Raw genomic sequence first — 24,160 nt, 5'->3', positions numbered from 1 at the left:
ACGATCTTAACAGCTTCTCCAGTGCAATTAACAGCCAGTGAAATATAGACTTGTCCCTCCTCGTTTGCTCTGCTTCCATCAACCTTAAGCAAGCCGCGCTCACAGCCCGGCCCTGAGGAGCGGCTGTCCCAGCCGTGACCGCCCGGGGCTGGACACACTTCAGCCAGCTTTGCTTTGCAGATCGCTCCCACCAGCAGCGACGCTTGGGACCGCAGCTGCTTCAACAGCCCGCGCAGGGCTGGGTACGCCCCGGCTCCCTGCAGAAGCTCCCACCCAAAGCTCCCACCCTGCCTGCACCGGCACTGCAGGTCTCTCGAAGTACTCGTGCTGGAAGCGGCACGGACGTGCCAGCACCGCGCTCTCCGGGCTGACACGCTCCGCTTCGCGGTAAATTAGCGCAGGCAGAGAGGTTCATCAGCATCGTGATGGCCCTGCGCAGCTCTGCCTTCCCCCCGCTCTGGGGTTGAACGCGGCACTCGGGTTGGTAGCTGCCCTGACTGCACCCCGCCGCATCCCTGCGCCCCAAAGTGCCCCCGAATTAACTCTGATTTATAGCACAAGTCCCTGTGGTATCTGGGCCGCTGAGGGGACAGGAAGGAAGGTGGCTCCACGTTTCCAGGAAGGGTGTTGTTCAGCATCCGGGGGTTGATGTTCTCCCCTCCAGCCCCCACCATTGCCCCCCCCCGAGTACAGCCCTGCGTAACCGCCACCAAGGGCGGGAGGCGGCTCGCTGCCGAATGCGGTACGGGCTGGAGAACCCAATCGTCTTCGGCTCTCCGTTTGTCACAATCCTCCAGCAGAAGTGACAGTCTGGGGAAGCTGTGAAGGGCTTCTGAGAAGAGACGCCGCTTCTGTTAATTATCCTACATGCACACTCCAACCTTTTCTAGTGTTTGCCACTGGAGAGAAGGGCTCATTTAGAAAGAGGGGAAAAAAAATTAAAGCAATTAAAAGAATAGCTATCAGCCTAGCGAAGAGATAACAAACGTCAGAGCAGCAGAATGCTAATGTCATATTCTTGGCTCCTTGTGAATGGACCTGTACAGCTCATCAGAGAAGTCCTGCTCCAGCAACTGGATCTCTCCCCAAAGGATTGTCCTCTGCAGCTATGAAAAATGTACGAGATAGAAAAGGAATTTTTAAAATCCCCTGCCAGGACTAAATTAGTTTGGTCAACAGCCGTGGCTGACCTCCCCCTGCTTTCACAAGGACTGAGAGCTGCTCCTTCCCTCCGAGGGGACGCAGAGCCGGTGTAAGCGCTGGCCCGGGGAGCTGGAAGAAGGTGGGAACGGTGGCTCAGACAAAGCAAGTTTCGTCCAGTAGCAAAGCAACATTTTGAGAGGGTTTCATCTGGTCGTTTGTGACCCTAAAACCGTTGGACTTTCCATTTGCAATGACTTTTTCCTTTTAAAACTGATACATGTCGTTAGAAAAGGTAAGAGAAGGTAGAGATAATTCTGCAAATATAACAGGATTTCCCAGGTGAACATCAATCGAATGTTTTATAAGGCCCTGATCTGCCACAAAACCAAATATATATATTTAAATATGCTTGTGTACATATCATACACTTAATTTGTGCAATTCCAGTAGCATTGATATTAATAGTAACATATCATTACCTCCCCATTAATCTTCAGGCAGCTCCCCATAAAGCACTGCTGAAACCTCCTGGAATAGCAACTAAAGCCAATAATGAAAAACCACCTAGCAACATCTTGCTTTTGCCGCCTGCTCTGGTTGAGAGGAGGGAAGGAGGGCAGCCAGCGCGAGCAATCCAGAGAAAAACACCATTTGATCATCGTTTTTAAGCAACAGCAGGTTTACAATTTTTTTTTTTTTTTTTAAAAAGGATTGAAATACGTGACACATTTTGCACGTTCCTGCTGCCAGATGAAATAAGCAGCCATGAGGGGTCCTCGCGCCCTGCACGGATGGCAGGTTCTCTTAGGGAGATACCTGGTAATACAACCCCGGGGCGGGTGTTTGGAGCCCATGCCCTCCACCCCACATCCTAGAGACTCTTCCCAGGCAGTCAAGAAGAAAGAAGGAGCCTCATTAATGCCCCTGGGCTCTTCTAGGGAATCTCATTTCAGTTAAGCATCCTCCTCACCACACATGCTGGCACGGAGGTGTTTTATGGGAGGACTGTGATTCCCGAGACAGAAGCCCACCTCCCAGCCGCAGCACACCGAGAATGACTCCCCGCAGCAGAACAGCTATTCCTCCATCGTTAACCAGCCTCATCTTCCCACTCATCTGCCCAACTTCCCTCCTTTCCACCGTCTCCCCAACCAAAGCAAGTCGTGAAAACGATACAGACATTCATTTTGTCTATTCTAGTAAGGCAGTTCCCTGCTCCTAAAAATACTCCAGGAAATCCAATCAACATTTTATAATTTGGCTGGTAACAGCAATTACTAATAATCAGCAGGAACACAATTTTCTTCATTTTCTACTCTAGCTGTAATGTAATTTCAATAGCAAACTTTGTTTGGCACGCTAAACAAACATGATCGGCAATATGAGAAAACCAGAGATAAAACGGAGTATCAAAAAACAGCTTTAAAAATAAACAAACTTCTATTAAATAGCAAATACTTGTCATTCAAACAGCCTTTTGGAAAGATAAAGTTAATATTGTTCCTATGTTCCCCTGTAAAATGGAAAAATGAAAGCTCCACTCCTCTTGCTCAGTGGCAGCAGCACTCGAAACTGCAACCCTAATGCTCGGGCACGCCGGCGGCTGGAGGCAGCACCCTTCCTGCCCGCAGACCCACCGATTTACTGCGCGGGGAACAGAAGACAGGGCAAGGTGAGGAGCACACACCCAACTTGAAGGACTGTACTAGATGCAAGATTGCAGTCAAGCGAACTACTCGTTTCATAGTGAAAAGCACTTTTGCACAAGGAGGCCCGGCTCTGAAATAGGTTTTCTGGAGCCCGAGACAGCTCTTGCAGCTAAAAAACAATGAATATTTTCTTTCCCCAATGCGATCAATTTGCTGTAGGTGTCTATGCTTTCCAAATCAATACGCAAGTGCCAATGTGATGCAAGGATTTAACTTGGAAGGGTGACCAACTCCTTGTTTTCCCTTTCAGCCAAGAACAGCAGATGCTACACTGCTCTGTGCAAGCATCGGTCCCTACCGGGTATGGATGACTGCATCAAGCCAGCTTGGGAAAAAAACCAAACAAAACCTACTGAATTGTGGGAACTCTTTGCCACGCTCAGGTGTTGTTCACAGCAAGACCCCTCTTGCCGGCAGCACTGTTGCATGACATTTAGCAACGGCACATTTCCTCTCTGTCCAGATTAGAAGACATCCCCTACTAAGGCTCGGAGCAAGCTGCAGATTCTCTACAAGCCCCAAGCAAAAACCGGACTGCAATCCAGCTTCCCATTTCAAGAAGGGCAGAAGAAAGGTCCACACGCCAAACCTCATACGCCTCGGTTTACACATCAGCTGTCTGCATCCTTTCAAAGGCCGGATGAAAACCGATAAGCTCAGGCAACACTGCGACTTATTTCAGAAGAGAGGCAGGTGAGCACCCGAGTCCCAGAGTCCGCAGACAGCCCACCCGGGAGCATCGCCTGGAGCTCAGTAATTAGACCCACAAAGCTTAAGGCAGCATATTTCATTTCCTTTTGAGAGTTCAGCGTGGTAAAAGCCTGTACTTTTTATTCCCAGGACTTCCATGTTATTTTATTTTAACCCCAAGGCGTCCAACCACTTTAAAACTAAATAATTTTTTTTAAAAATCTCAGAAGATACCCAAAGTATTTCAGTACTTCCATCAGGTTGTACCACATGCTGAAAAAATGACGATGATTTCAGGCCAAAAAAAAAAAAAAGTTTAAACTAGCTTGAAGTTTTGGAATAAAGTGCAATGACTGTTTCAACAATCTTGGAGCAACTTCATGCAGCCCCAGTGTTTAATGAAAGCTAATGGATGTGATGGCACAAACGAAGGGGGTAGGAATACACAAAATCCTCTCTCCTCCCAGCATCTGGGCTACATCGTGCTCTGCTCTGCAGGACTGGTGTTCTACGCTCTGCGAATAAAACTGCAGACCTGCAGCAGTCACGCAGCATCTGCCAAAGAGGAACCATTAAAAGGGACGGATCGTTCCCAGCTCATCGTAGTTACAAGAGCACTAAGTTCCTTTGATTAACTATTCAGTGAACAGTATATACTTTGGCATTTCTGATCTTGGAATAAACTTTGGAAAGTACACACCTTGGAAAGACAGGATTTTGAGAAACCTCACCTTTACTCTGCTCACAGAAACGCCTTCAGCAGCAGCCCCTGTACCGGGCTGATGAATGTTACGTCTGCTGCTCTGGTGCCAGCGCGCTCCAGAGCGATCACTGCTTTCCAGGGGATATTTTGGATGGCTGGCGATGCACGCACCGCTCACACAGGCAAGACTTGATCTACCTGCTGTCAGAAGGCTTTATAATTAACCAGACTATTATTTTTTTAAGCCTTACAGTAAGGCTTCTCATTTGAAACTGGATTCTCTTTTGGACAGATTTTTTCCTTTCTAGAGGAATAAGAGTCACACTGGAATATGACTCAAAGCTGGCTTTTGTTTGTATTTCCAAAGAGCCAAAACCACTCAGGCTCTTGAAGACGGGTTCCTCTTGGAAAGAGGAAACCCACCAGTGGGCTGCGTCCCTTGTGCCTGCACCCAGCGCCGTCACTAGCTGCTGGAGGGGGGTCCCACTGACCCCCAGGGGTTCACGCCAATCCCGAACGCTGCCCGTGCCAGACGCTTGTCGGGGGCTCACAAACATCTCAGACCCCGCCAGAGGCAAGGGCGGTCAGAGGGGGCACTGAGGGAGAGGAGGGCAAAGGGGCTGCTAACGAGCGTGTCACCTTAATTTGATAGCTCAGTGGAGCCTGCAAAAGCTTGATCTCAGAGAGAGCAGTCAGGTGCCATATTTAGTGTCAACTTTGATGCAACGTAAAACTAAAGCCCACCTAGAGCCCTCCTCTGCCATCGTTTTCCCCCGCTGTTACTGCAGCCGCGATGCGGCGCACGCGGTGCCGCCCGTGGACCCGTCCTCTTGCCCTCGCCGCCTTGCGCGGGCTTTGTACGGACAGAAGTACAGCCACATCTCGCTGCTTGGATCAGAGCAGAGGTTGCAACAGCAGCTGCAGGGCTTGGGCTGGCCTCCGCGCAGCCAAATTCCACCTTGAAGCGAAGAGGGCTTGTTTGTATGAAGTGCTAGAGCGATCACGGCACCAGGGGATGTTCTGGACGGGCATGGTCCAAGTGCGGGGGATACAGAGAGGTCACGAGACGCACAGATCGTTCCAGTTTGCTGTGTGTAAAACAGCTGGATAGGACATCGCTAGCAGAGAGTCACACCGTTACCTTTCATAGCACAGCGAAGCTTTTAGAGAAAGTGGAAAAGCTGAAGAGCCATTTAAATGCCCTTACGGGTAAAACTAAGCAACATTTCAGATGCCGTAAAGATCAGGTTGCACTAAAGAAAACGGACTGAAAAAACCACCGAGACAAAAGAAGTCATAGTGGCCATCACGATGAGACGCAAACCAAGCAGAAACGGAGATCTTGCAAAGTTTTGGAAAGCGAGCTGCCCCCCCGCAGCCTCTGTGGCACTTAGCTCTCCAGAGCAGCGCCGCCCCCGCACGCTAATGCCACGACCCAAAGGCTCTGAAACAGGGAAACGTCAGCGCGGGGAACTTACTTGGTGTTGTCCGAATCGATGGTATGAAAGAGCTTCTCAAGTTCTTCTTCATTGAGCGTCCCATCAGAAAAAAAGGCCTGGAACTCTTCCAGGGACAGCTTCCCGTCATCTGCAAACAGCAACACAGCCATCGTTAGGGACCGGGCAAAGCAAGCGGCACAGCAACTGAAAATCAAGAGTTACGTTCAGATTTAAAGATTCAGATCAAAAATTATCTCCAAGTGCTTCTGCAGAACTGGCTCCATAACCGATGCACTGCTCACAGGGTGGGACCTGGCAGCTCTGGCAGCACCGGAGCCAAGTGAAGCTTCGTTGTTCCTGGGTATGGATGCACTGGCCATTAGCAACTAATTAGGCTATTAACACACAGCACGACTCCAGTCTAACGAGGACAAGCCTGCAAGTTTCATCCTAAAACTGAATTACGTTTAAGAAATTATGGAGCGTTTGTCTACCGTACGTTCAAATGATGCAGGACGCTCGTTAATGGATGTATAATAGATAGGCAAAGCCCCGGGGCTGGAATTAATGACAGACCCAGCAGTATCTTTTGCCATCTCCACCCAGCTGCATCTTCGCCAACACGGTGCATCTCCCAGCTCTGGAAAGCAACGCAAAACAGCAGCTACCAAACAAAACAAGACGCATCTTGCTTCGGTTGTCAACTGTTTAGAGACACAAGGACTGCGTCACCTTAATGTTGTGCCTTTACTTCTACAGGGACCTGATGACGCACAGAATCCATCTGCCCGGCCATACGGGCTACAGCTCGCTGGGTGCCTTTTGGCAAACCTACCAGCACCCGGAGGAGTCACAAGACACAGCGGTTTAATAATGTTCTCCTGGGCACCTAGAGAGGAACTCGCTGTAATTTCAGCAGCAAGCTCCAAGCTCATCCTTGAACGTTTGTTTTGATACCGGCGCTGGCCAGAAGCGCACGGGCATTTTGGCAGCCTCTCCTCCGGCTGGATGAAGTGGCCCTGCAGAGTCAGTGCTTGGTGGAAAGCGTCTCTGGACTCAACTCAGATTTAAAATTAAAATCCAGATTTGAAAATCTGGCCATACACTTTGCATATTAATTTATATATTGGCCCCAGCATTAATTTAATACTAGGCTTACTACAGCCTACTTAAATGACCAAGAAAGAAAAAAAAATTATCAAATCCATGTACAAAGGGATATAAGGAGGACTCCTTTTCAACTTTTGCTGATTAGGTGACAAAGACCTACACCCAGCTGTTAAACCTGGAGCCTTTCTCTGTGTGCTGCGGACAGGTACGGCACATCTCTAAAGGCACAGCTGGAAGTGAGAAGGTCTGGAAGAAGTTCCTGTGAAGAGATTCGGCAATAAAGCAATGGGAGAGAGACAAAAGAAACGTTAAAGAAACTTGAATTTACCTCAAGTTTCTCGTTCAAGCAGCTGACACTGCTCTGGTGTGCAGCAGTGCCTGGGGGGAATAACTACCCCCGGTCTCGTGCTATTTAGAGTCTCTCCATTCATATCCACAGAAGATTCACAGACTGGAAATGCTGCCTGCTTTGCGGTAGGAGAATGTATCATTTATTATTTAATCAAATCAATTATAAACCCTGTTGCTTCTCTTTCAGGAAATGATGCTAGAGGACAAAATTAGCCAACTTACCACACACGCATCAATATTTCTTCCCCAAACTAAATAAGTCTGCTGCTCCTAAAACATACCTGCATTGCCAAATGCTAACCCAGTTTCCCTTGCCTGACACAGACAAATTTAGACCAGTGATAAACTGAGTCCAAGATATTTACTTAATTGGCAATTACGCAAGGAACACAGCAGGAGAACAAAAATCTACGATGACACGGGACGAAAAGGGTATCATTTTCAGAGCACCACAACGGCTATAGAGAATACCCAGCTGCATATATCGTTTCTCGGCATTCCTCCCCCAAAACGTGACCTCTTTGCAGCAGGCAGGGTACAGAATACCGATGCACAGCTCAAACGATGGCTCCCAAATTTGCTGTCTGCTTCTGATTACCGAAAACTAAAGCATCTGGCAAGGGGAAAACACTTCAACAAGTACCAATTGCTTGAAGCATCCCACCGGTGTCACCTGGAGGTTAAACCAGTGGTGACATTCTCTAGCTCCAGCAGATAAAAGACCGTGCCCAGAGCAAGAGCCCCATCCGCACCATCCTTCTCCGCCTCTGCACATTGCACAACCGGATGAGAAGCTTCGCCCGCAGCGCTCCTGTTTATGCAGTATCCTAGCCAAGATCAAGGTTTGGTTTCTTCTGATCCTGACTGCCAATGAATATATGTTTTCAAGCATCAAGATCAAAAGGATAACGGCGTTTCTATCCCACGAGGGCTAAATGGTTCTTTATATATGGCACACTTTTCCTGTAAACCTTAAATCAGTGCTTGCTCACCTCAAAATTGTCCTTCCACACAGAGGGCAGGCAGAATTAAATTCCCAGGAAAGGCACATAAATCAACTTACTGGGAAAGAGAAACTGTAAAATGAAGTGATTTTTTTTTCAGGAGAGTGCTTTAATCTGAATTTACAGTTTGCTCACCTCTGAAAGGTAGAAAGGTGTTTCTAAGTTTAAGGAAAAAAAAATCTTTTTCCTTTACCTAGTTTATATCTTATAACTCTTTCATGTTACTCTTGCTTGATAAATTTTTTTTTTGTTTTTTTTGAGTAATGCATTCCAGGCTGCATTTTTGCTGCAGCCTCTGAAACATCGCTGTTTAAAATCTGTGCCAAAATGCCGCTCTGATTCCCGCCTTGCAGCCCCTGGAGACGCAGGTGAGAAGAGGGAGGCAGGTACCAACACGTGCCAAAGTTTTGCTGGCTTTTAACAGCCCAAAGCAACACGGGATGGGCGAAGGATCTAGAGGAAGGAGGAGGGGACAGTAAATTTAATTTCATTTTTGTTGAACCAGAGAACTGGTTGGCCCCTGGCAGGAATTTGAATAAAAGTACAAGTTTTACTCATAATAAACAGTGCTCGAGACTTTCATCCCCCAACAAATAACACCACAAAGTACCAGTCAGCTTAAAGCCAATCGTTGTTTAATACAAGCTGGAATAGTAGTCTGCAAACACACAGAGCAAAAGCCTTCCAGCGCAACAAGATAATATTCGAGCTGCCTATCCGTAATTGTGAAGCACCCCGAAAGCCGCAGGTTCCTGGAGCCCAGCAGGCAAGGAGGTCTTTGGGGAACTCAGGTGATAAGAGGAAGCAGACCAGGCTGGGATTTGGCAGTTAAAATTAAACGGGTAGAAAATCCTGGGCAAGGAGGATTGCCCACAACGTTACCGACGGCAGGTCCACCCGCCGGCGGGTGCTGTGATAAGAGCTGACGGAGATGCTGTGCTCCAGGAGCAGCTTTATCAGGAAAGACACAGAAAAGCAATCTTTTTCTGAAAGTGGAAGCGGCTGTGCTCTCCAAAGGATGGATAAGACTTCCAGAAACTTGCTTTTTGCTGAATGCTCCTGGGCACGAGAGATACAAATTCTCCAAATGAACTGCCAGGCGTCGTACCAGAGTGGCGACGTCAATCGTGCGCTTCAACCTCACCCGTGCCGTGCCCTGTGGCAGCTCCTCTGGGGATGCTTCTGTCCTAGGTCGCTACTTTTGATAGGAAGGGTAATAGAAAAATTGAGATTCCACACCAAATCTCACTAAACAAAATAAAGCTTCCACCACTTTTAAGATCTGGAGAAGTCTTTGGGACTTTTTCATCCGGAGGACCACATTAAAGGCAGGCAACCTACTTTCACCTACTCGCCCCCCTCCCTTTTAAACCCAGTACTTGGAGTCAACACCTAAGCTGGCGGCGAGGACAAATGCCACCAACTAGAAACCACCTACACTGGTGCTGATCGGCTGAGAAAGGAGAGGATCGGGCCACAGCTACTCTGCCGTCATTTTCCACCCCACCCCACCCCCCCGAGAGTAATATTTATTTTACTCTAGCTTTTCAAAATAATCCAACCACAGGCAAAGACTAAAGCAAATTACCGGCCAGAGTTATCAAAGTTAAAAGTAACTGAAGAGAGGAGGATGTAATAGAGAACATCTGAAAGCGCCCACTGGGATTTTATTATTGCTCCATTTGCCATCGTGAAAATCTGAGAAGTCTAGAGGCGGCTTTTACGCCTTCTAACTTGCACTATCAGGCCGTTCTCACTCACTAATGCAGCTAGGGGAAAAATCAAACTAAGATCATAAATTGTCCAAAATATAGGAAAACTGACGGCTGACTTTTAGGAAATTCACTCAGCGATACAAATAGCTGAAAGCATCTACAAAATAAGGTCACTGCTCTGAGCCCGAGTTTGCTAAATCCTTTTTCAATTATATCAGGTTGAGACTGCTCATGTATTTTCTAGCTATATTATGAATATATTTCATTACTTATTTTTATTACTCTATGAGTTCTAAAATGCTTTAAGCCCCGCTTGGTGTGCAAGCACCAGCAGAGCTACGGGTAAGCAAATTGGATTTTTATTGTGGCCTGTGAAGAAAAATGACAACTGCCTATTTTTCTTCTTTCTTGGGAGCGTGTGGTGCAGATACATGAGCCCGTGAGAACATGGACTGTTTTCTACCCTGGAAACTTCATCCAGCCCCCTCGGAAGTCAGCGGGAGGAGCTTTATTCATTTAAATGAAGCTGGATATAGATTTGAGTTTTCAGTCATGGGCTGTTAGGAAAAATTACCTCCAGGTCCACAGATGTGATCTGTGATAGATCTGAAAGATGCCGATTGGACAGTAAACATGAGACCTCAAAATATTCCTTTTAACAGAGTTTTTAGGCTGCAAAACCTGCCTCAAAAGCTGGGTGTTCTCCATGTTGAGGCAGCTGGACCCATTTTGGGACTTCTGCAGCAAGACCGCATCGCTGGGGATGTCCTGGGCAGGCAGTCCACCGCTTATCACCCCGTTTCCCTGTGCCGTGTCTCCGACTGCGACACGGATACGCCCAGAGGTACCAGGAACTGCACCCCGAGAGTCGGCTGCAAGGGGAAGTCATACCGAACGGGGGGAAAGGATAATGAAGCCAATAGGCTCCTAAGCCTGGAGAAAGCCATTTCATCTGCCATTTTCAGAAGAATTCAGTGTGGGGTTTTTTAGACCATTTATTTTTACCTAGATACTGTCCTGATGAGTGTCTTGATGTCCTCCAACATCTTAATCTTTGCATATTTGAAATCCTTCACGGGCACTGATACAGCAGGACCGAGGCTCCTTTTTGCACCTGGGTTAACCTTTTCATCGCCATTAAAAAAGGGGGAAAAGTGACTTTTGTTTCAAAATGACCACATCAGTCAGTGTAAGATGTTGGGGAATGACTTAAAGCCTGGTTCTTGTTCAGGATGATGAGTACGCACGTACCAAGCAGACGATGGCTGGCACCCTTTCCTGTAGGATGCAGCCTGGGGAAAAGTGGGGATTTCCATTGTAGTCAGAAACCTGCCCCTCGTTCTCACCAGAAATAGCCTGGGCATCCAGCAGTGTCCATTAACATGCCAGAAATTTCCCCAAGCTGCTCAGCTTTTATCATCAAATCAAGCCTTTTGTCATCCTAGAATTAGAAGTAATTGTGAAATTATTTTTAATAGCAGCTACAGATGGATATCAAATGTAGGCCGGTAGGCAGGGAGACAGGCAGGAGCGATACAGCACATTTTCTCCCACTGTCTTTTGTGAAGACTACTTTTTTTTTTCCCCCAGTTTCTCAGATAATCCTCACCCTGCTGTAACGAGCTGATTTAAATGGTTTTTTTTCTGCACTAAGCCAATATATTGACTTTGGATGTTTTATCGAGGCTACTTAGGAATATCTCCCAAAGAAATTCCTACTCTTTTACAAATTAAATGCTGGCATCAGACTTTCCTAGGGTGCAAATAGCCTGGCCTGGTTCAATGCAATTGCTGCCTAATAGAGATTATAACAAAAATTACCCAAACATTTAGGAGAGGATTCAGATTGAGATGCCAGTAGTCCGCAAAGTTTTCTTAACCCACCATTTTCATGTGGAAAACAGGAGGTAACCTGTTTCAGTTTCCCTCTCGCTAATTAAATTTCTTTTCTTTCAATTTAAAAAGAAAATGAATGCCAACAGCTGATTTCAATACATTTGCTTCAACATCTGTAGCAGCACAAGAAAAGACTGAGAGTCAGCCCCTCCACGTGCCACTGCTCTGCCATAATTTGTGAAAACCGCAGACGATCTGGCCCTCGGGACACTTTGTACATGGACGTGTTGGTCTAGCTCAGGGTGGACTAGCACACAGGAGACCTCAGGGCTCCTCTGGGCTAAATACCATAAATATATTATATATAATAAATAAATATAAAGTTATTGGGGACCTACCTTCCCCCCCCTCCCCTTTCTTCACTCCCCATCAGGACATCTCCATTTCCAAGCCGTTGCAGCCATCAGCAGACCCAGCTTGGCTCCAGACATCCATCTGCCACTGCCTCCAAGTTATTTTTCATCTCAAGTGGCCTCAGCCTGTCTCCTTTATATTGGGTGCTATTAAATAGCTGACTGACTTTGAACAACTGTAGCTTTTTAGCACCTTTGATTTATTTGCCCATTACAAAGCGCTTCCCCGCAAGTCACACCAGCACAAGCCTCCGCGGCAAAGCAGCAGATCCCTGTGCAGAGCTTGCAGCCTCCTGACCCAAACAGCTCGGTTCTTTCTCCCAAAGGCTTTGATTCTCCACGTATTCAAACATCTGCCTTCCTCTCTCCAACATTCCTCAGCCCTATATTTCTTTGTCATCCCGGACGTTGTCTTCTTGCTCCACTAAAGCGCCTTCAGCATCTTCCCTCCCTCCCTTCTTCTCCTTTTTCAGCTCTTGGACGTAACGTGCAATGACTTAGACACAGTTCTACAAAACGAGAATTTCCGTTTAAGAGAAGATTGTACGGAGAGAAGCAGCTGAAACATCATCAACCTTTGACCCCTACCACTTGGATCCCCAAAATTTCTGTTTACTGCCCAGGCAGCCTTGTTGCAAAGCTCTTCTTCAGTCACACTCCTGAAAAGTTGCATTTCTAAAACACCAGCAAGCTCTCCACCCCCGGCCAAAGCACGCGAGCTACGGACAGCCTCTCTAAACATCCGATCTAAAGGGGAAATAAAACACAAAGGCAGCACAGCTTGTCACTAATACGGGACCACTCCGTGCTCCAGCGATCCCAAAGCTGTAAATCCTGACTTCGAAACTTCCTCCTCCCATTAAGGCAAAATTCTCCCAAGGAGACCTTGCTGAAAGAGAACAGAACCTGCCTCCTACAGCGCCCTAAAAATGACTATTCTGCACGGAAAGTACTACAAACCGTGAAAAATACACTAAAATAAATAGTGGGAGAAAATTTGATATTCAGATATGTATATTAAAATATTAAATAGGAAAAGAGCAGCTATACTATGTAACAAATAGTTTCTTTCTATGCACAAGCAAACCACAGTGTTACATGTAATTCCCTGCAAGGTTAAGTATTTCTTTGTATGCACAATAGAGGTGGCCTGGGAACCAGAGAGACACATTTAAATCTGCTACTGAGTTCTGCCACCGTCAAAGCAGAGGAATGTGTTTATTTGGGAGACTTTTTTTTTTTTTTAGTTCCTCCCACGCACATTGAAAGCTACACATAGTTTCTGTCTGTTGTAAGGCTCTTACTCCTGCCGTGCCATGGTCCTCCTCCAGATGCATCACACTGGATACTCAGAAAAGCAGAAAGCTCAGGGTGATGGGCAGAGACGAAAAACCGTGGCAGCACTCACCATCCTTCAGGTCTCCTACCACTCAAGTTTGCTCTTAAACAAAGCTCTTCTCATGGACATCTCTTCAAACGACCAAACCCATGCCAAGCAAATGCTCCGAGCCATAACATAAAGAAGTAAAGCCTGTAAGTAAAGCCTTCCACCCTTCATCCCCCATACACAATCGACAAAGGAAGCTTTTCTGGCCAACCACCTCGCCCAGTACGGAACCACTGCCTTGCACGCAAGCAGCAGTGAGGAAGGCTGCCTTATAGATGTTGAATTGAGGAATTTAACTGAATTTAAAAAAAATTGATTGAATGTCAACAGGTAGCTGTAAATAAGGGAGATGCACGATCCGAGCTGCTGGAAGGTGCGCACCTCGCTGCTGACTGAGCGCACACAACTCCCACGTGTAACACACCCTCCGGGCCACGCTGCGTTCAGCCTCCTGAGAAAGCAGCAGCAGATGCGTGCTTTGCCGAAGACCAGGGTGAACAGGAAAGAGAGAAGGAAGAAGATTTTAGATAGCAGGTTCTTCATCTTAAATAAAGTCAAATCACGCGGGGAAACACCATCGCTTACTGGCAGCAACTGCTCACGCATTCCTAAAACACATTGCAGGCTGTGCAGGGTCCTCTCACTCCCAAAAGAGCAACAAAACGGGCAGCCCTCTGACGAGGGAGGGGAAAGGACCATGTCTACCATACCTGCAGCAGAGCAGAAGATAGCAGAGCCCAGTCTCTGGGGCTGCAGACCCGCAGCAACCTTGCCCAGCGAGCTGGTACACAGTCACTTTCCTAAGACTCCGATACTGTCCAAATTAGGGTGTTACTTCACCGAAAGAGCAAGAAGGGAAGATCTTGGCATCATACTGACCTCCTCTGCCAAATTAATGTCCCCACTTCTGACTGGGGACAGCTCAGAAAACAGATTTCGAAAGGCAATGTATGTAATTTCGTGCCGTGCCCCAGCTGGGAATGCGTTAGCTGAAAATTTCAGGAGCTATCAGCTCCGGGCAGCCAGCCAGCACAGGAGTTTGCAAACTTGATCATTAAACTTGGGCAGAAACATCAAAAAAAGTGAACCTGGGATGATATATCAGGAAGTTTCAATGAACCCGAAGCAGAGGCCAATATTGCCAACTCCAATGCACTACCGCTCTACAACAGCCTATTAAATCCAGATTTCTTAGAAAGCTCAAAACCAGGCACGAAACAGCCCTAACCCCCTCTGCTCCTCATTAAGCAGCCATTCTCACTTGCTTTTTCCTCTCTGAGGTGTGCAGATGAATATTTCAGACGGCCAGGGTAGGGTTTACACTGTTTTCAGCTCATTACACTCAGCTTCAAAAAAAAGGAAGAGGCAAGTGTGTGAGCAAAAGAGGAAAAATTTATGAAAATTTATGAAAATGCCTCTCAAAACTGCAGCCCTGGTGTGGCCAGGGCGAGGAGGGGAGAGGACGTTGCAGCACCACGTTCGATCGGGATGCAGGACGGTTTCACGCAGAGCTGGTGTGGCAGGGACGGCTGCTGCCGCGGCGCTGGCCTCTCCCAAGGCAACCGGGACAGGAGCCGCGGGAGGCGTTTCAGCTGCTGCCCTTCCCGGGGAAGCAGAGTGCTCACTTGAAAAAATTGCAATGAACGCAGCTATAGCATCTTGTTTGATTTCCTGATCCGTGATAGCAGAAGTTACGTTTCAACCTAACCAAAGGATTTACTCGAAGAGTCAGAAGCGGCTCCCGGGTGCGACGGCTGCACGGGGTACCCTTGGGATGGAGGGCTCTCCCTGTGTCAGGAACGAGCCGCCCAGCCACAGGCAAGTCCGAAACCTCGTCTGGTTTCTGTCACGGGCAGCAGTTACACCGTGACTTTGTTTCCCCTTTGTAAAATAAGCATTATTCTGTGCTCAGTGAAACGCAGCGGGTGAAAAGCGCTGCTATAAATGACCTTTTACTACCACCGATAAGAGGAAAGCAGCGGCATCCTGGCTGCTTTGCTGCGGTAGCCACTGGAGTTGTTGACTGTTGACAAATTAGCGGCAAATTACCGCAGATTAGAGCGCTACAAACTCATTGCTTTCTGCAGTCCCATGAAACAATATCCAGATTGCATTGGCAGCATCAACAGTTTTCCAGTCAGCTAACAAGCTGCGTGGAGATGAAGACAGCAAATTAAACTAACTCGAAAAGCAGATACCTCATTTGCGTACTCAGAAGGCAGAAAAAGTTATCCTGACTTCATTAGCATTTGCAGCATATAGGACATTCAGGTCCTTGTGCCAGGACTGACAAGAAGGTTTCTGAATGGCAAATCAGAACGTGCATAATTACTAACTTGCCTTATAATCTTATCCCAACTCCTGGACTGTCAAGTCCAGGCACAAGCCTACGACGCTGATCTCTTGCAACACGAACATTTTGTTTCTTGAAACACAAGGGTCTCAAGATTCCCGTTGAAGAAGTTTCTCAAGCTCTAAACCAAACTACTGCTCATGTTCGACAGTCCCTCTCTGAGGAACTCCCTTGCCAACGACCAAATCTCCTCCACAAACTTCTTTTTTGGGGGTAATCTTTCCTTCAGGACTGGGCACAAACAAGAAGCAGAGCGGTCCCTCCCCGTCCCAGCTCCCCACAGGTTGCATGGGGAGAGCAGCCGAGCGAAGCCTCACTGAAGCCAGCACGGTTGCTCTTAATTTTATGCTCCCGCTTAATAAGCTTCTGCATTTCTCATTTATTTTCACAGAATAAAAAATAAGCCCTGTGCTCAGCGTCTCCAGCTATCTGTCCAGGGCAGGATGGGTGTCTTAGCCCTGTCAGAGATATTTAACATCTCTGAAAGCAAACAATGCAGATCTTTTCCATGCTCTTTCTTTCATCTGTTCGCTTCAGCAAACCAGCTGAGCAGCACAGCAGCAGAGCAGTCCTGCAGGGAAGGCGCATCTGCTCTGAAAAGATTGCAAAGAAAAAAAAAAAAAAACAAAACCCTAAATATGTTTTTCTGCTCCAGCGAATTAAACGAGCACATCTTTAATCACATCCTTCTGCAACTAGCTTTTAACAAAACTGCAGCATTAATATCTTTTCTGTTCATTTTTTGTAGTTGTTCGTTTCAAAAGTAGGTTGAAAAAAAAAAAAAAGAACACGGCTCTTATCAGGCTTTTCAGTTTTAAGGGAGGGAAAAGATATTTTGCTGTGTTTTCCACAACGCCCCGTGTTGTAGCGAATAAAGTACAAATGACACCATAAAAATTTAAACAAATGACGAATGAAATAAGAACAAGAGCCGCTGCAGCATCGAGCCGCACGAGGAAACCCTCCCCCCCGACCCACGCCAATCCAGCGCTGGTTTAACAAGTAGGTCACGGCGCAGCACTGCGAAAGGCTGAGGCAGAGCATCCCCAAAGCGCCCGTTCGATACGCTCCACTCAAGATTTAATTGCAAAAGCAGCCAAAGCCCATTAATATCGGCATGAAAGGCAGAGGGAAAGTTGCGTACCAACCCAAGGCTCTTGTTTTAAAGCACCCCCCGACCCTCCCTGTCTCAGCATCTCCCCAGTCGACTCCGGCATCCCAGCCACCGGCTCTGGGGCTCCGCGGTTCAGCCCGGCCCGCTTTAATCTGGTTAAACTAAAATGAGGAAAAAAGGTATTCAAAGGACAAAGCCATTGGAAAAATGCCCACAAGTTATTTTTTCCAGGGGAAAAATGGGGTCACCTGGCTTCTCTTCTTAGAGAAAGCATTCAAAGGAACAGCTGACAAGCCCAGACCTGAAGTGTTGCAGTTCAATCCTAACATTTTCCCTTGAACACTGACCACAGCCTCTCAATTTTTATTTTACTTTTCCACAGCAAACCTGAATAAGTTTCCACTGAGTTCCTAAGACAGTGTGAAAAGAAGAGGAAGAACCCTCTGGTATAGCTTTCCATTGGAAACTGAGAACCATGCATGCAGAAACCGATGAGGGTGACCAACGCACGGGGGGCTATTTCCTAACCCAGCGCTGGGGAAGGGTCCCCCCGCTCGCTCACCCAGCCCTGCTGCAGCTCATTAAAACGCTTCTCCGGGAGAGCGGGTTTCAGAAAAGCCTTTATGAATTTTTAATGCCATGTGCTACTTAGCTTTTGCTGAATCCACATTTTCTCCACGCCATCTCAGCAGCATCCGCAGCAGCTACGCGACCTGCGGCAGCAGCACGTGCAGCCTTTCCTGGCGTGACCGATAACCCGAGCTCAGCCAGATCCCACGGGGACGGCACACAGGCAGAGATGCTGCCAGACCCTGCTGCAAACCTCTGCGACGCAAAACTCCTCGCGCCACCGTCCAGGTTTAACCCATATTCAAGCGACGCACCCACGGGAGCACACAGCAACAGTGCCCGTATCGGCACGTCCAAACCCACGGGCACAGCGCTGTTTGCAGCCTCTGCACAGGAAAACGCTGCTCTCTTCCCTTCTTTTAAGGTCTTGGCGAAGCATGGAGGTGATGGCTGGAGAGCAGAGGGGGAAACGGTGGAGGCTGGCACGAGCAATCAGCCTGGAAAGCAATGCATTGTGCTGAACGAGGAGGAAAAGGGGAACGTGGACCGCAAATTCACAATACACGACTTGTTTGACGTACGGGTGAAGCGCGAGCCACCTTCTGCTTTTGGCAGAACCAAATTAACACAGGAGAGTGGCAGCACTGAGGCCCTCCAGCACTTAGGGCGATGCTCAAGAGTTTACAAGATAAAGCACATTAGTTTGAGCTTTCGTCTCCTTCTCCAAGCTCTGGTAACAAAGTCATTGGAATCCTCTTGTAGCTTAAAAAAACCCAACCAACCAACCAACAATATCCCACCAAAACCCAGCAGCATCTAGATTTCACAAAAGTGCCACCCCAGGCAACTTTATGCAGGCTACTCATAGGAAATCCAAATTGCTGACATTTTTTTTTTCCCAAAGCTGGGGAGCCCCAAGATGGAGAGCACAGCCCTGCTCCGTTCTGCTGGAGACTTACAACAGGAGCAAAGAGAACCAAACAACCAAGAAAGAAAAATCAGAAGTCACTATGCACGCAGAGATTTCACTTCGGATTGCCTGGCTTGGCGATAGAAACACTTGAGGGAACACTGTTTTCTTTGAAATACTCAAGATTACGAGCTTTAGCTAATGGAATAGAAAATGTTAGGTTTAGTCCTGTGATGTTAGATCAAACCCTCCTCGTGTGGAGGAGGTGATTTATTAGCAGAGATTGGACCCATGTGAAGCAATAAGCATCCTGGTACAGAAGGCTCATCTAAAAGCGTCATCAAAGGAACAGTTTAGAGAGGTTTGCTGTCTCCCAGCGCTAACAGCTCACATGTCACTGCCAAACCTGTCATGAAAAAGCTTTTCAGAAAGCAGACAAACGTCGTTGCAGCCTCGGAGGAGCACAGCTCTCTCTGGGCTCTCTTTCCCTGCAGGAAACCCACTATATCTACCTGCATTTCCAAACTAGCAGCACAAGCTGGATTTCTAGAGCAGTTCAACGCACAAAGGTATAGGTGAAGTTCACAGGACTTCTAAGCCACCCCCTGTCCTTAGTGACCCGTTTGCCTCACGGCACACACGTGAACTTAACATGTTCGTGTCTTATTTACATGCAAAAAAAAAAAAGGGACACAGGAAGCAAAACACAGTCTTTACAAAAGCATCGGTGTTGCTGCGGGTCGTGGTGCCGCTCAGACCTACCGCAGAGCCTGGCCAAGCAGACCGCGGGTGCTGCGCTGCCCGCTGCGTCCCAGCAAACCTCCCAGCCAAGAGGAGAGACAAGCCAAAGCCTGGCCAAGGAAGCCAAGGGTGACTGCAGAGTTTGGGGCTGTGCAGTCGTAGGAAACCTCGGGCTGAGACGGCATCTGCCATGGGAGACAACAAAACATTTGCCGTTGCCTGCTATTTCCACCCTAATTAAAGGGAAGCTAATTCCAAACCTCACCCGTCTGTCTCATGGAGCACGCGAGATCCAGGCACTCGCAGATGGTCGGCTCGGTGATTTCCTACCTGCCGAAGTCCCGTGGGATGTTTGTGCTACCGAACGACTCGGCTCCCACCGCAAGATCAGCCTGTATGCCAACTGCTGCAATAGCAGTACCCTGAAAAACCTTTAATCCTCATTCGTGTTTTATAAAGGGATCAAAATGCTCAGCGGGTTGGTAATTTAAACGTTTAGCAGTCCCAACATCCAAGTATCAGAGCAAACAAATACATACTGCGGGTTTAAAACCTGAATTCCAAAACTGTAGAATACAGGAGGTAAAAGGGAAAAAAACCCTACTCGTGCTATACTGTTCCGTAGTGATTTACCAATATAAGAAAACCGCTTTCTTTTATGTTGCCTTGATTATTCGGTTGCTCGCTGTATTTGCTCAGTTCAGTGCGGGGCGCTCAGAAAAATCACGCGGGAAGGAAGCGAGCGGCTCCAGCGACCCACAGTTTCAGGTTCTTGCCATTTCAAAAAAAAAAAAAAAAAAAAAAGGCAGATCTGTTCGCCCAGCTAACCTTTCCTCCGGCTGGGTTTTGCGCTGAAGAGCCCGAGCCTTGGGCCGAGGGAGGCTGCGGCTGGGGAGGGCTGGCCCCGCCGGGATGGGGCAGGGACACGGCGAGGTGCCGCCATGGGACACATCACCCCGCGGCCTGTTAGCAAAGCGGGGGGGTGCGTGCGGGGCCGGTGCGTTCGCTCTCCTCCAGTCCCAGCCCGCTGTATCCCTGCCGTTAACTGCCGCCTCGGTCTGCAGAGAGGTCCCCCGGCCGATGGACGCCTTCTGCTGCCTCTCCTCTGCCTCCAACACCCACGAGATCTCTCGTTACCCACTTCCCCCCTTATTCGCTCCCCCAGAGGGAGGAGAAATGGGAAAACTATCAGGCATCCTCACTCGTCTGGGTATCTGCGTTCTGCAAATCTGTCTTTTTAGGAGACGCACCTGCAGAAATTGTCTCCCGGGGGAATTAGGCAGCACCACACCCTGAGGTGAAGGACACGCCAGCCCGGGCAGCGCAGCCCCTGACGGCATTTGCTTAACAGGGGTCACCCTCTGCCTGGCTGCCGACCTTCAAAATGCCGGGCGACTCGTTTAGAAAGCAACGACTGGTTTTGAGCAGTTTTAAGTGTCTGTGTCCTGCTCCAGCCGTGTTTGCGGATGAAACTTTGCAAGAACATCTCCCACCGCTCGGTTTTCTTTCTCCCCCCTCATCTCCCCAGGATCTCAGCATTTATCACCTCATCTGCTCCCAGTGCTCTTGCTATGGATGATTTTAATATTCCTTACTATGTACAGTCCCACTTTCATAACTTACTTTCAGTTAACTCTTCTTCCAATTAAATGCTAAAAAACCCCAACTTTCCCCTCTAGTTTCCAACTTAGAAATTCCTTTTATAAGATTTAAACTCTGTTTTCCATAACTGGATTATGAGGTGCAGGGCAGAGGAAACAAGTCTGGCTCCTTTCTTTGAAAAATATAAATATTTCATCTTGGTTTTACAGCCTTGTGCAAGGACTTCCAATGATAGTACACACTTATAAACATATACCAGGCATATTAATACCACTATCACTCCAGCTACAAGAGTATTACAAGACCAGTTTGAGTTTGCATATAACCAAGGCCTGAACCCCAAAAAGCCCAGGGATCCCCCATCCCCTACTCTAGTCGGAAGGCAAGCCGTGCCTTCCCATCGCTCCGTTCTTCCCAGGCAGAAGCACGTAAAATTCCCGCGTGGTCCCGTCCCGCTCCTCCATCCTGCCTCTCCCCCTACCCCAGCCCACGGGGAAGTCGCAGGAGTTGGGGAGCGTTGCACGTTTGCTATCCGCAGCTGGTGCGGGCGCCGAGGAAGCCGGCAGCGTGGTGCCGCGGCAGGGCTGCGGCTGCTCCCGCCTGCCACGAGCGCGGATTGCCCCTTTTCTCTCCCGCAGAGCCAAAAGTAATCCCTCCGTGCTCTATGAGGAATGCGATACCGGCTTTAATTCCTAACAGGTGTATCTCTTACGGATTAAGCAAGCAAAAAGCGTATTATACCGTGAGGAGCCTATTAATGTAAATACACTGATTTCGGTTAATCTTGGACTATTTGCCAATATGAATTCAACCTTTGTTAGAAACCGGGGAGGAAGACGTGAGGAAACAAAGCAAGCAACTGATGGTACTACAAAGGTGGGGAAGGAAAAGTAGCTTTGCTCAACAGAGCGTAGCATGTTTGAAAGCAAACCAGCCAGCTGGAAGAGTAACATCTCCAGGATGAACAGCAAACCCTTTGGAAAGGAAAACAAGTCTCAGCGTACTGGTTTTTATTAGCGGACCAGGTGCAAACCTGCGTTCCAGTGCTGGCACGGCAGAGCAACGCATAACCAAACCACCGTACGCTCAAAGAAAACACAGACTCTGCGGGCCCCTGGAGTCAATTATTTTGGCTTAAGGAAAATAAATCTCACGTTTACATGCCCAGCACCAGAAGCGCCCGAAAGCCACCCTCTCTGATCATTACCGACAGCAGCACCCCAAAATCCAGCCCCTCTCACAGACTGAGGTTAGGAAACGATGAATAACGGCTGACACCACTCGCGCCTGCGCTGTGTTGGGCTGGGTGCCTCAACGCCAGTATCTAATTAGGGCAGAGACTTGGCAGCAGGGTCTGATCGCAGATCCAAACCCAAAGCCCGGGCTGAATCGTTTCTTGAACGCGAGCCCAGCCTGTACCAGCCCTTTAATGTTCCAGGGGAGCGTGGCCAGAGCATCTTCCCTCGCAGCTGAGCTCTGGCTGGGACTTGGCCGAAGCGCAGACAGGTTTTCCCCTCTGCACTGAGGCTGCAGCAGGGTCACAGAAGAGAAATTTCCATTCTAAAAATAAATTATCTCCACCTGTAAAACTTTCTGAAAGCACAGCAGGCTTTTTCCAGAGCGACACGCTACCTTCCCACAGTGCAAAAAACCAAGCATAAACCCAAAGACGCTCAGGCTCTCGTGTCCATGAACATCCTTTTTACACAAATCCTCCCAGGAAAAAAAAAAAGTTAGCTGTTCCCGTCCCCTGGGTTGTCCTTCCTGGGAGTTACAGATCGGGATGTATCATTGGTTTAGCTTCAGACATTTCTTTCCTCACCGCAAGTCAGTGAGATAATTATTCCCCTCTCCCCAATATATATTATCTGGTAACCCATAGATTTTAAAAGAGTAAGAAAGATAATAGGAAGAAACAGATACACATGATTTATAGCTGTTCCTGGCCAATTGCCCGAACGCAGGCTGCCAGAATGTATTTTCTCACAATTGTCTGGCAAAAATTGCTAGTGAATTATAAGGATTACTTGCAGCAGTGTATTTGTTCTGGATTCAATTTTTGCCTTATTTAATTTTAACAGCTATAATAAACCATCTTCAACAAATACAGCTGATCTGCAGAAGATACCTAATTAAAAGCGATGCCAGAGCCCGGTGCTGCCCCTCGCTCCCACGCTGCCGAGAGCGGCGGACAGCACTCAGGCACCGGGGCAGGAGGCAAAAAGCAGTGATTTTCCTCCACGCTGCCCCGAGGGAACTTCCCAGGGATTAAACCGAGAGTCAAACATAAGAAAGTCCTGCTACGGAGAGAGAAGTAGTGATGGAAGCCATGAGATTTAGGTGGAGTGGCAAGAGAAATAATAGAAACTGGGGGTCACACGAGATGCCTGCGGTGGCAGAGGCCCTGATACAGTTTAAAACAAGTTAAAGCGTCCAGGCTGGAACACCTCTCCACCAAAAGCAGCATCGTGCATAAGCACTTCCAAGGGAAATTCATTGAACGCTAACGAGAAGCTTTGCATAAAGTCATCTCACAGCCACCCCGAGCCTTTGAATGCAGCTTGGGAAATGCTTGCAGCGGTGGCACCCTCCCACCAAGGCAGGAGGATAAAACCAAGCCCTTTTTTTAAGATCCATTATGCGAGGCTCAGATCTTGCAAGGACAATTTCAGGGCAGGGAGACACAGAGTGCGCCGTGGGCTGCGGTGCCTGGCACGGTCCTCGCTGCCCTGTACGACATCCCCCTGTTAAGGGACACGTACAGGCAGCGAGGATGGTAATACAGAGCAGGGAACAGCAGCTGAGATCCTTCAGGCTAATATCTAGCAGTGAAACGAGCTATCACAAGGATTAATTAAGAGGCTCAAACCGGAGCCACACCTAGCTCTGATGCACAAGAGAGCAGCAGGCTCTTGGCTGTCCCGCGTGAGAGCGGAGCGCGTTGCCCGCTGAAGAAGAGAGCTACGCAAGGCAGCTGGAGCCCCACACTTTGTAGGGTTCAATTCCCAACACTCAAAATGCAAACGCCCACCCTAGGAGCTCGTCCCTGTGCCCGAGCCGTGTCCCACGGTCACTGCTACACATCAACCGAGTTCCCAAAGCCGGCCGTCAGCTGCACCCATTTAATTTGCCAGACTACTACAGCCAGCCAAGTTGCAAAAGTCCTTTCCAAGCACTTTAAAATTTCATCTCTGCCAAAAAAACAACATGAAGAATTTAGCAGGAGGAATATTGATTTGCTGGATCTACTTTGAAAAGCTTCCCAGATACAGCAACATGAGATATTAATGAGACAGATCAAAAAGCACCGTAGGTGTTAAGCCCTCAATGTCCATCGGTTCCCCGGCTTGCCGTTATAACCAGAGCCTTC

At 48.1% G+C, this 24,160-nt stretch overlaps 1 protein-coding gene across 3 annotated transcripts in view; it reads right to left on the bottom strand.

Annotated features, from left to right (window-relative positions):
- NECAB2 (N-terminal EF-hand calcium binding protein 2) overlaps positions 1-24,160 on the bottom strand; it is an 82,704-nt gene that overhangs the window by 37,483 nt on the left and 21,061 nt on the right. For all 3 annotated transcript variants that reach the window (XM_075765320.1, XM_075765321.1, XM_075765322.1), the window contains one exon: positions 5,724-5,832. In XM_075765320.1, coding sequence (XP_075621435.1) covers positions 5,724-5,832 — 109 coding nt within the window. The remainder of the gene's footprint in view (positions 1-5,723; positions 5,833-24,160) is intronic.

The sequence above is a fragment of the Balearica regulorum genome, chromosome 13 (genome assembly GCF_011004875.1).
Source record: "Balearica regulorum gibbericeps isolate bBalReg1 chromosome 13, bBalReg1.pri, whole genome shotgun sequence".
In the NCBI taxonomy this organism is placed as follows: domain Eukaryota; kingdom Metazoa; phylum Chordata; class Aves; order Gruiformes; family Gruidae; genus Balearica; species Balearica regulorum.
The sequence above is the reverse complement of the archived record's forward strand: the minus strand, read 5'-3'. Positions and strand labels throughout refer to the sequence as shown.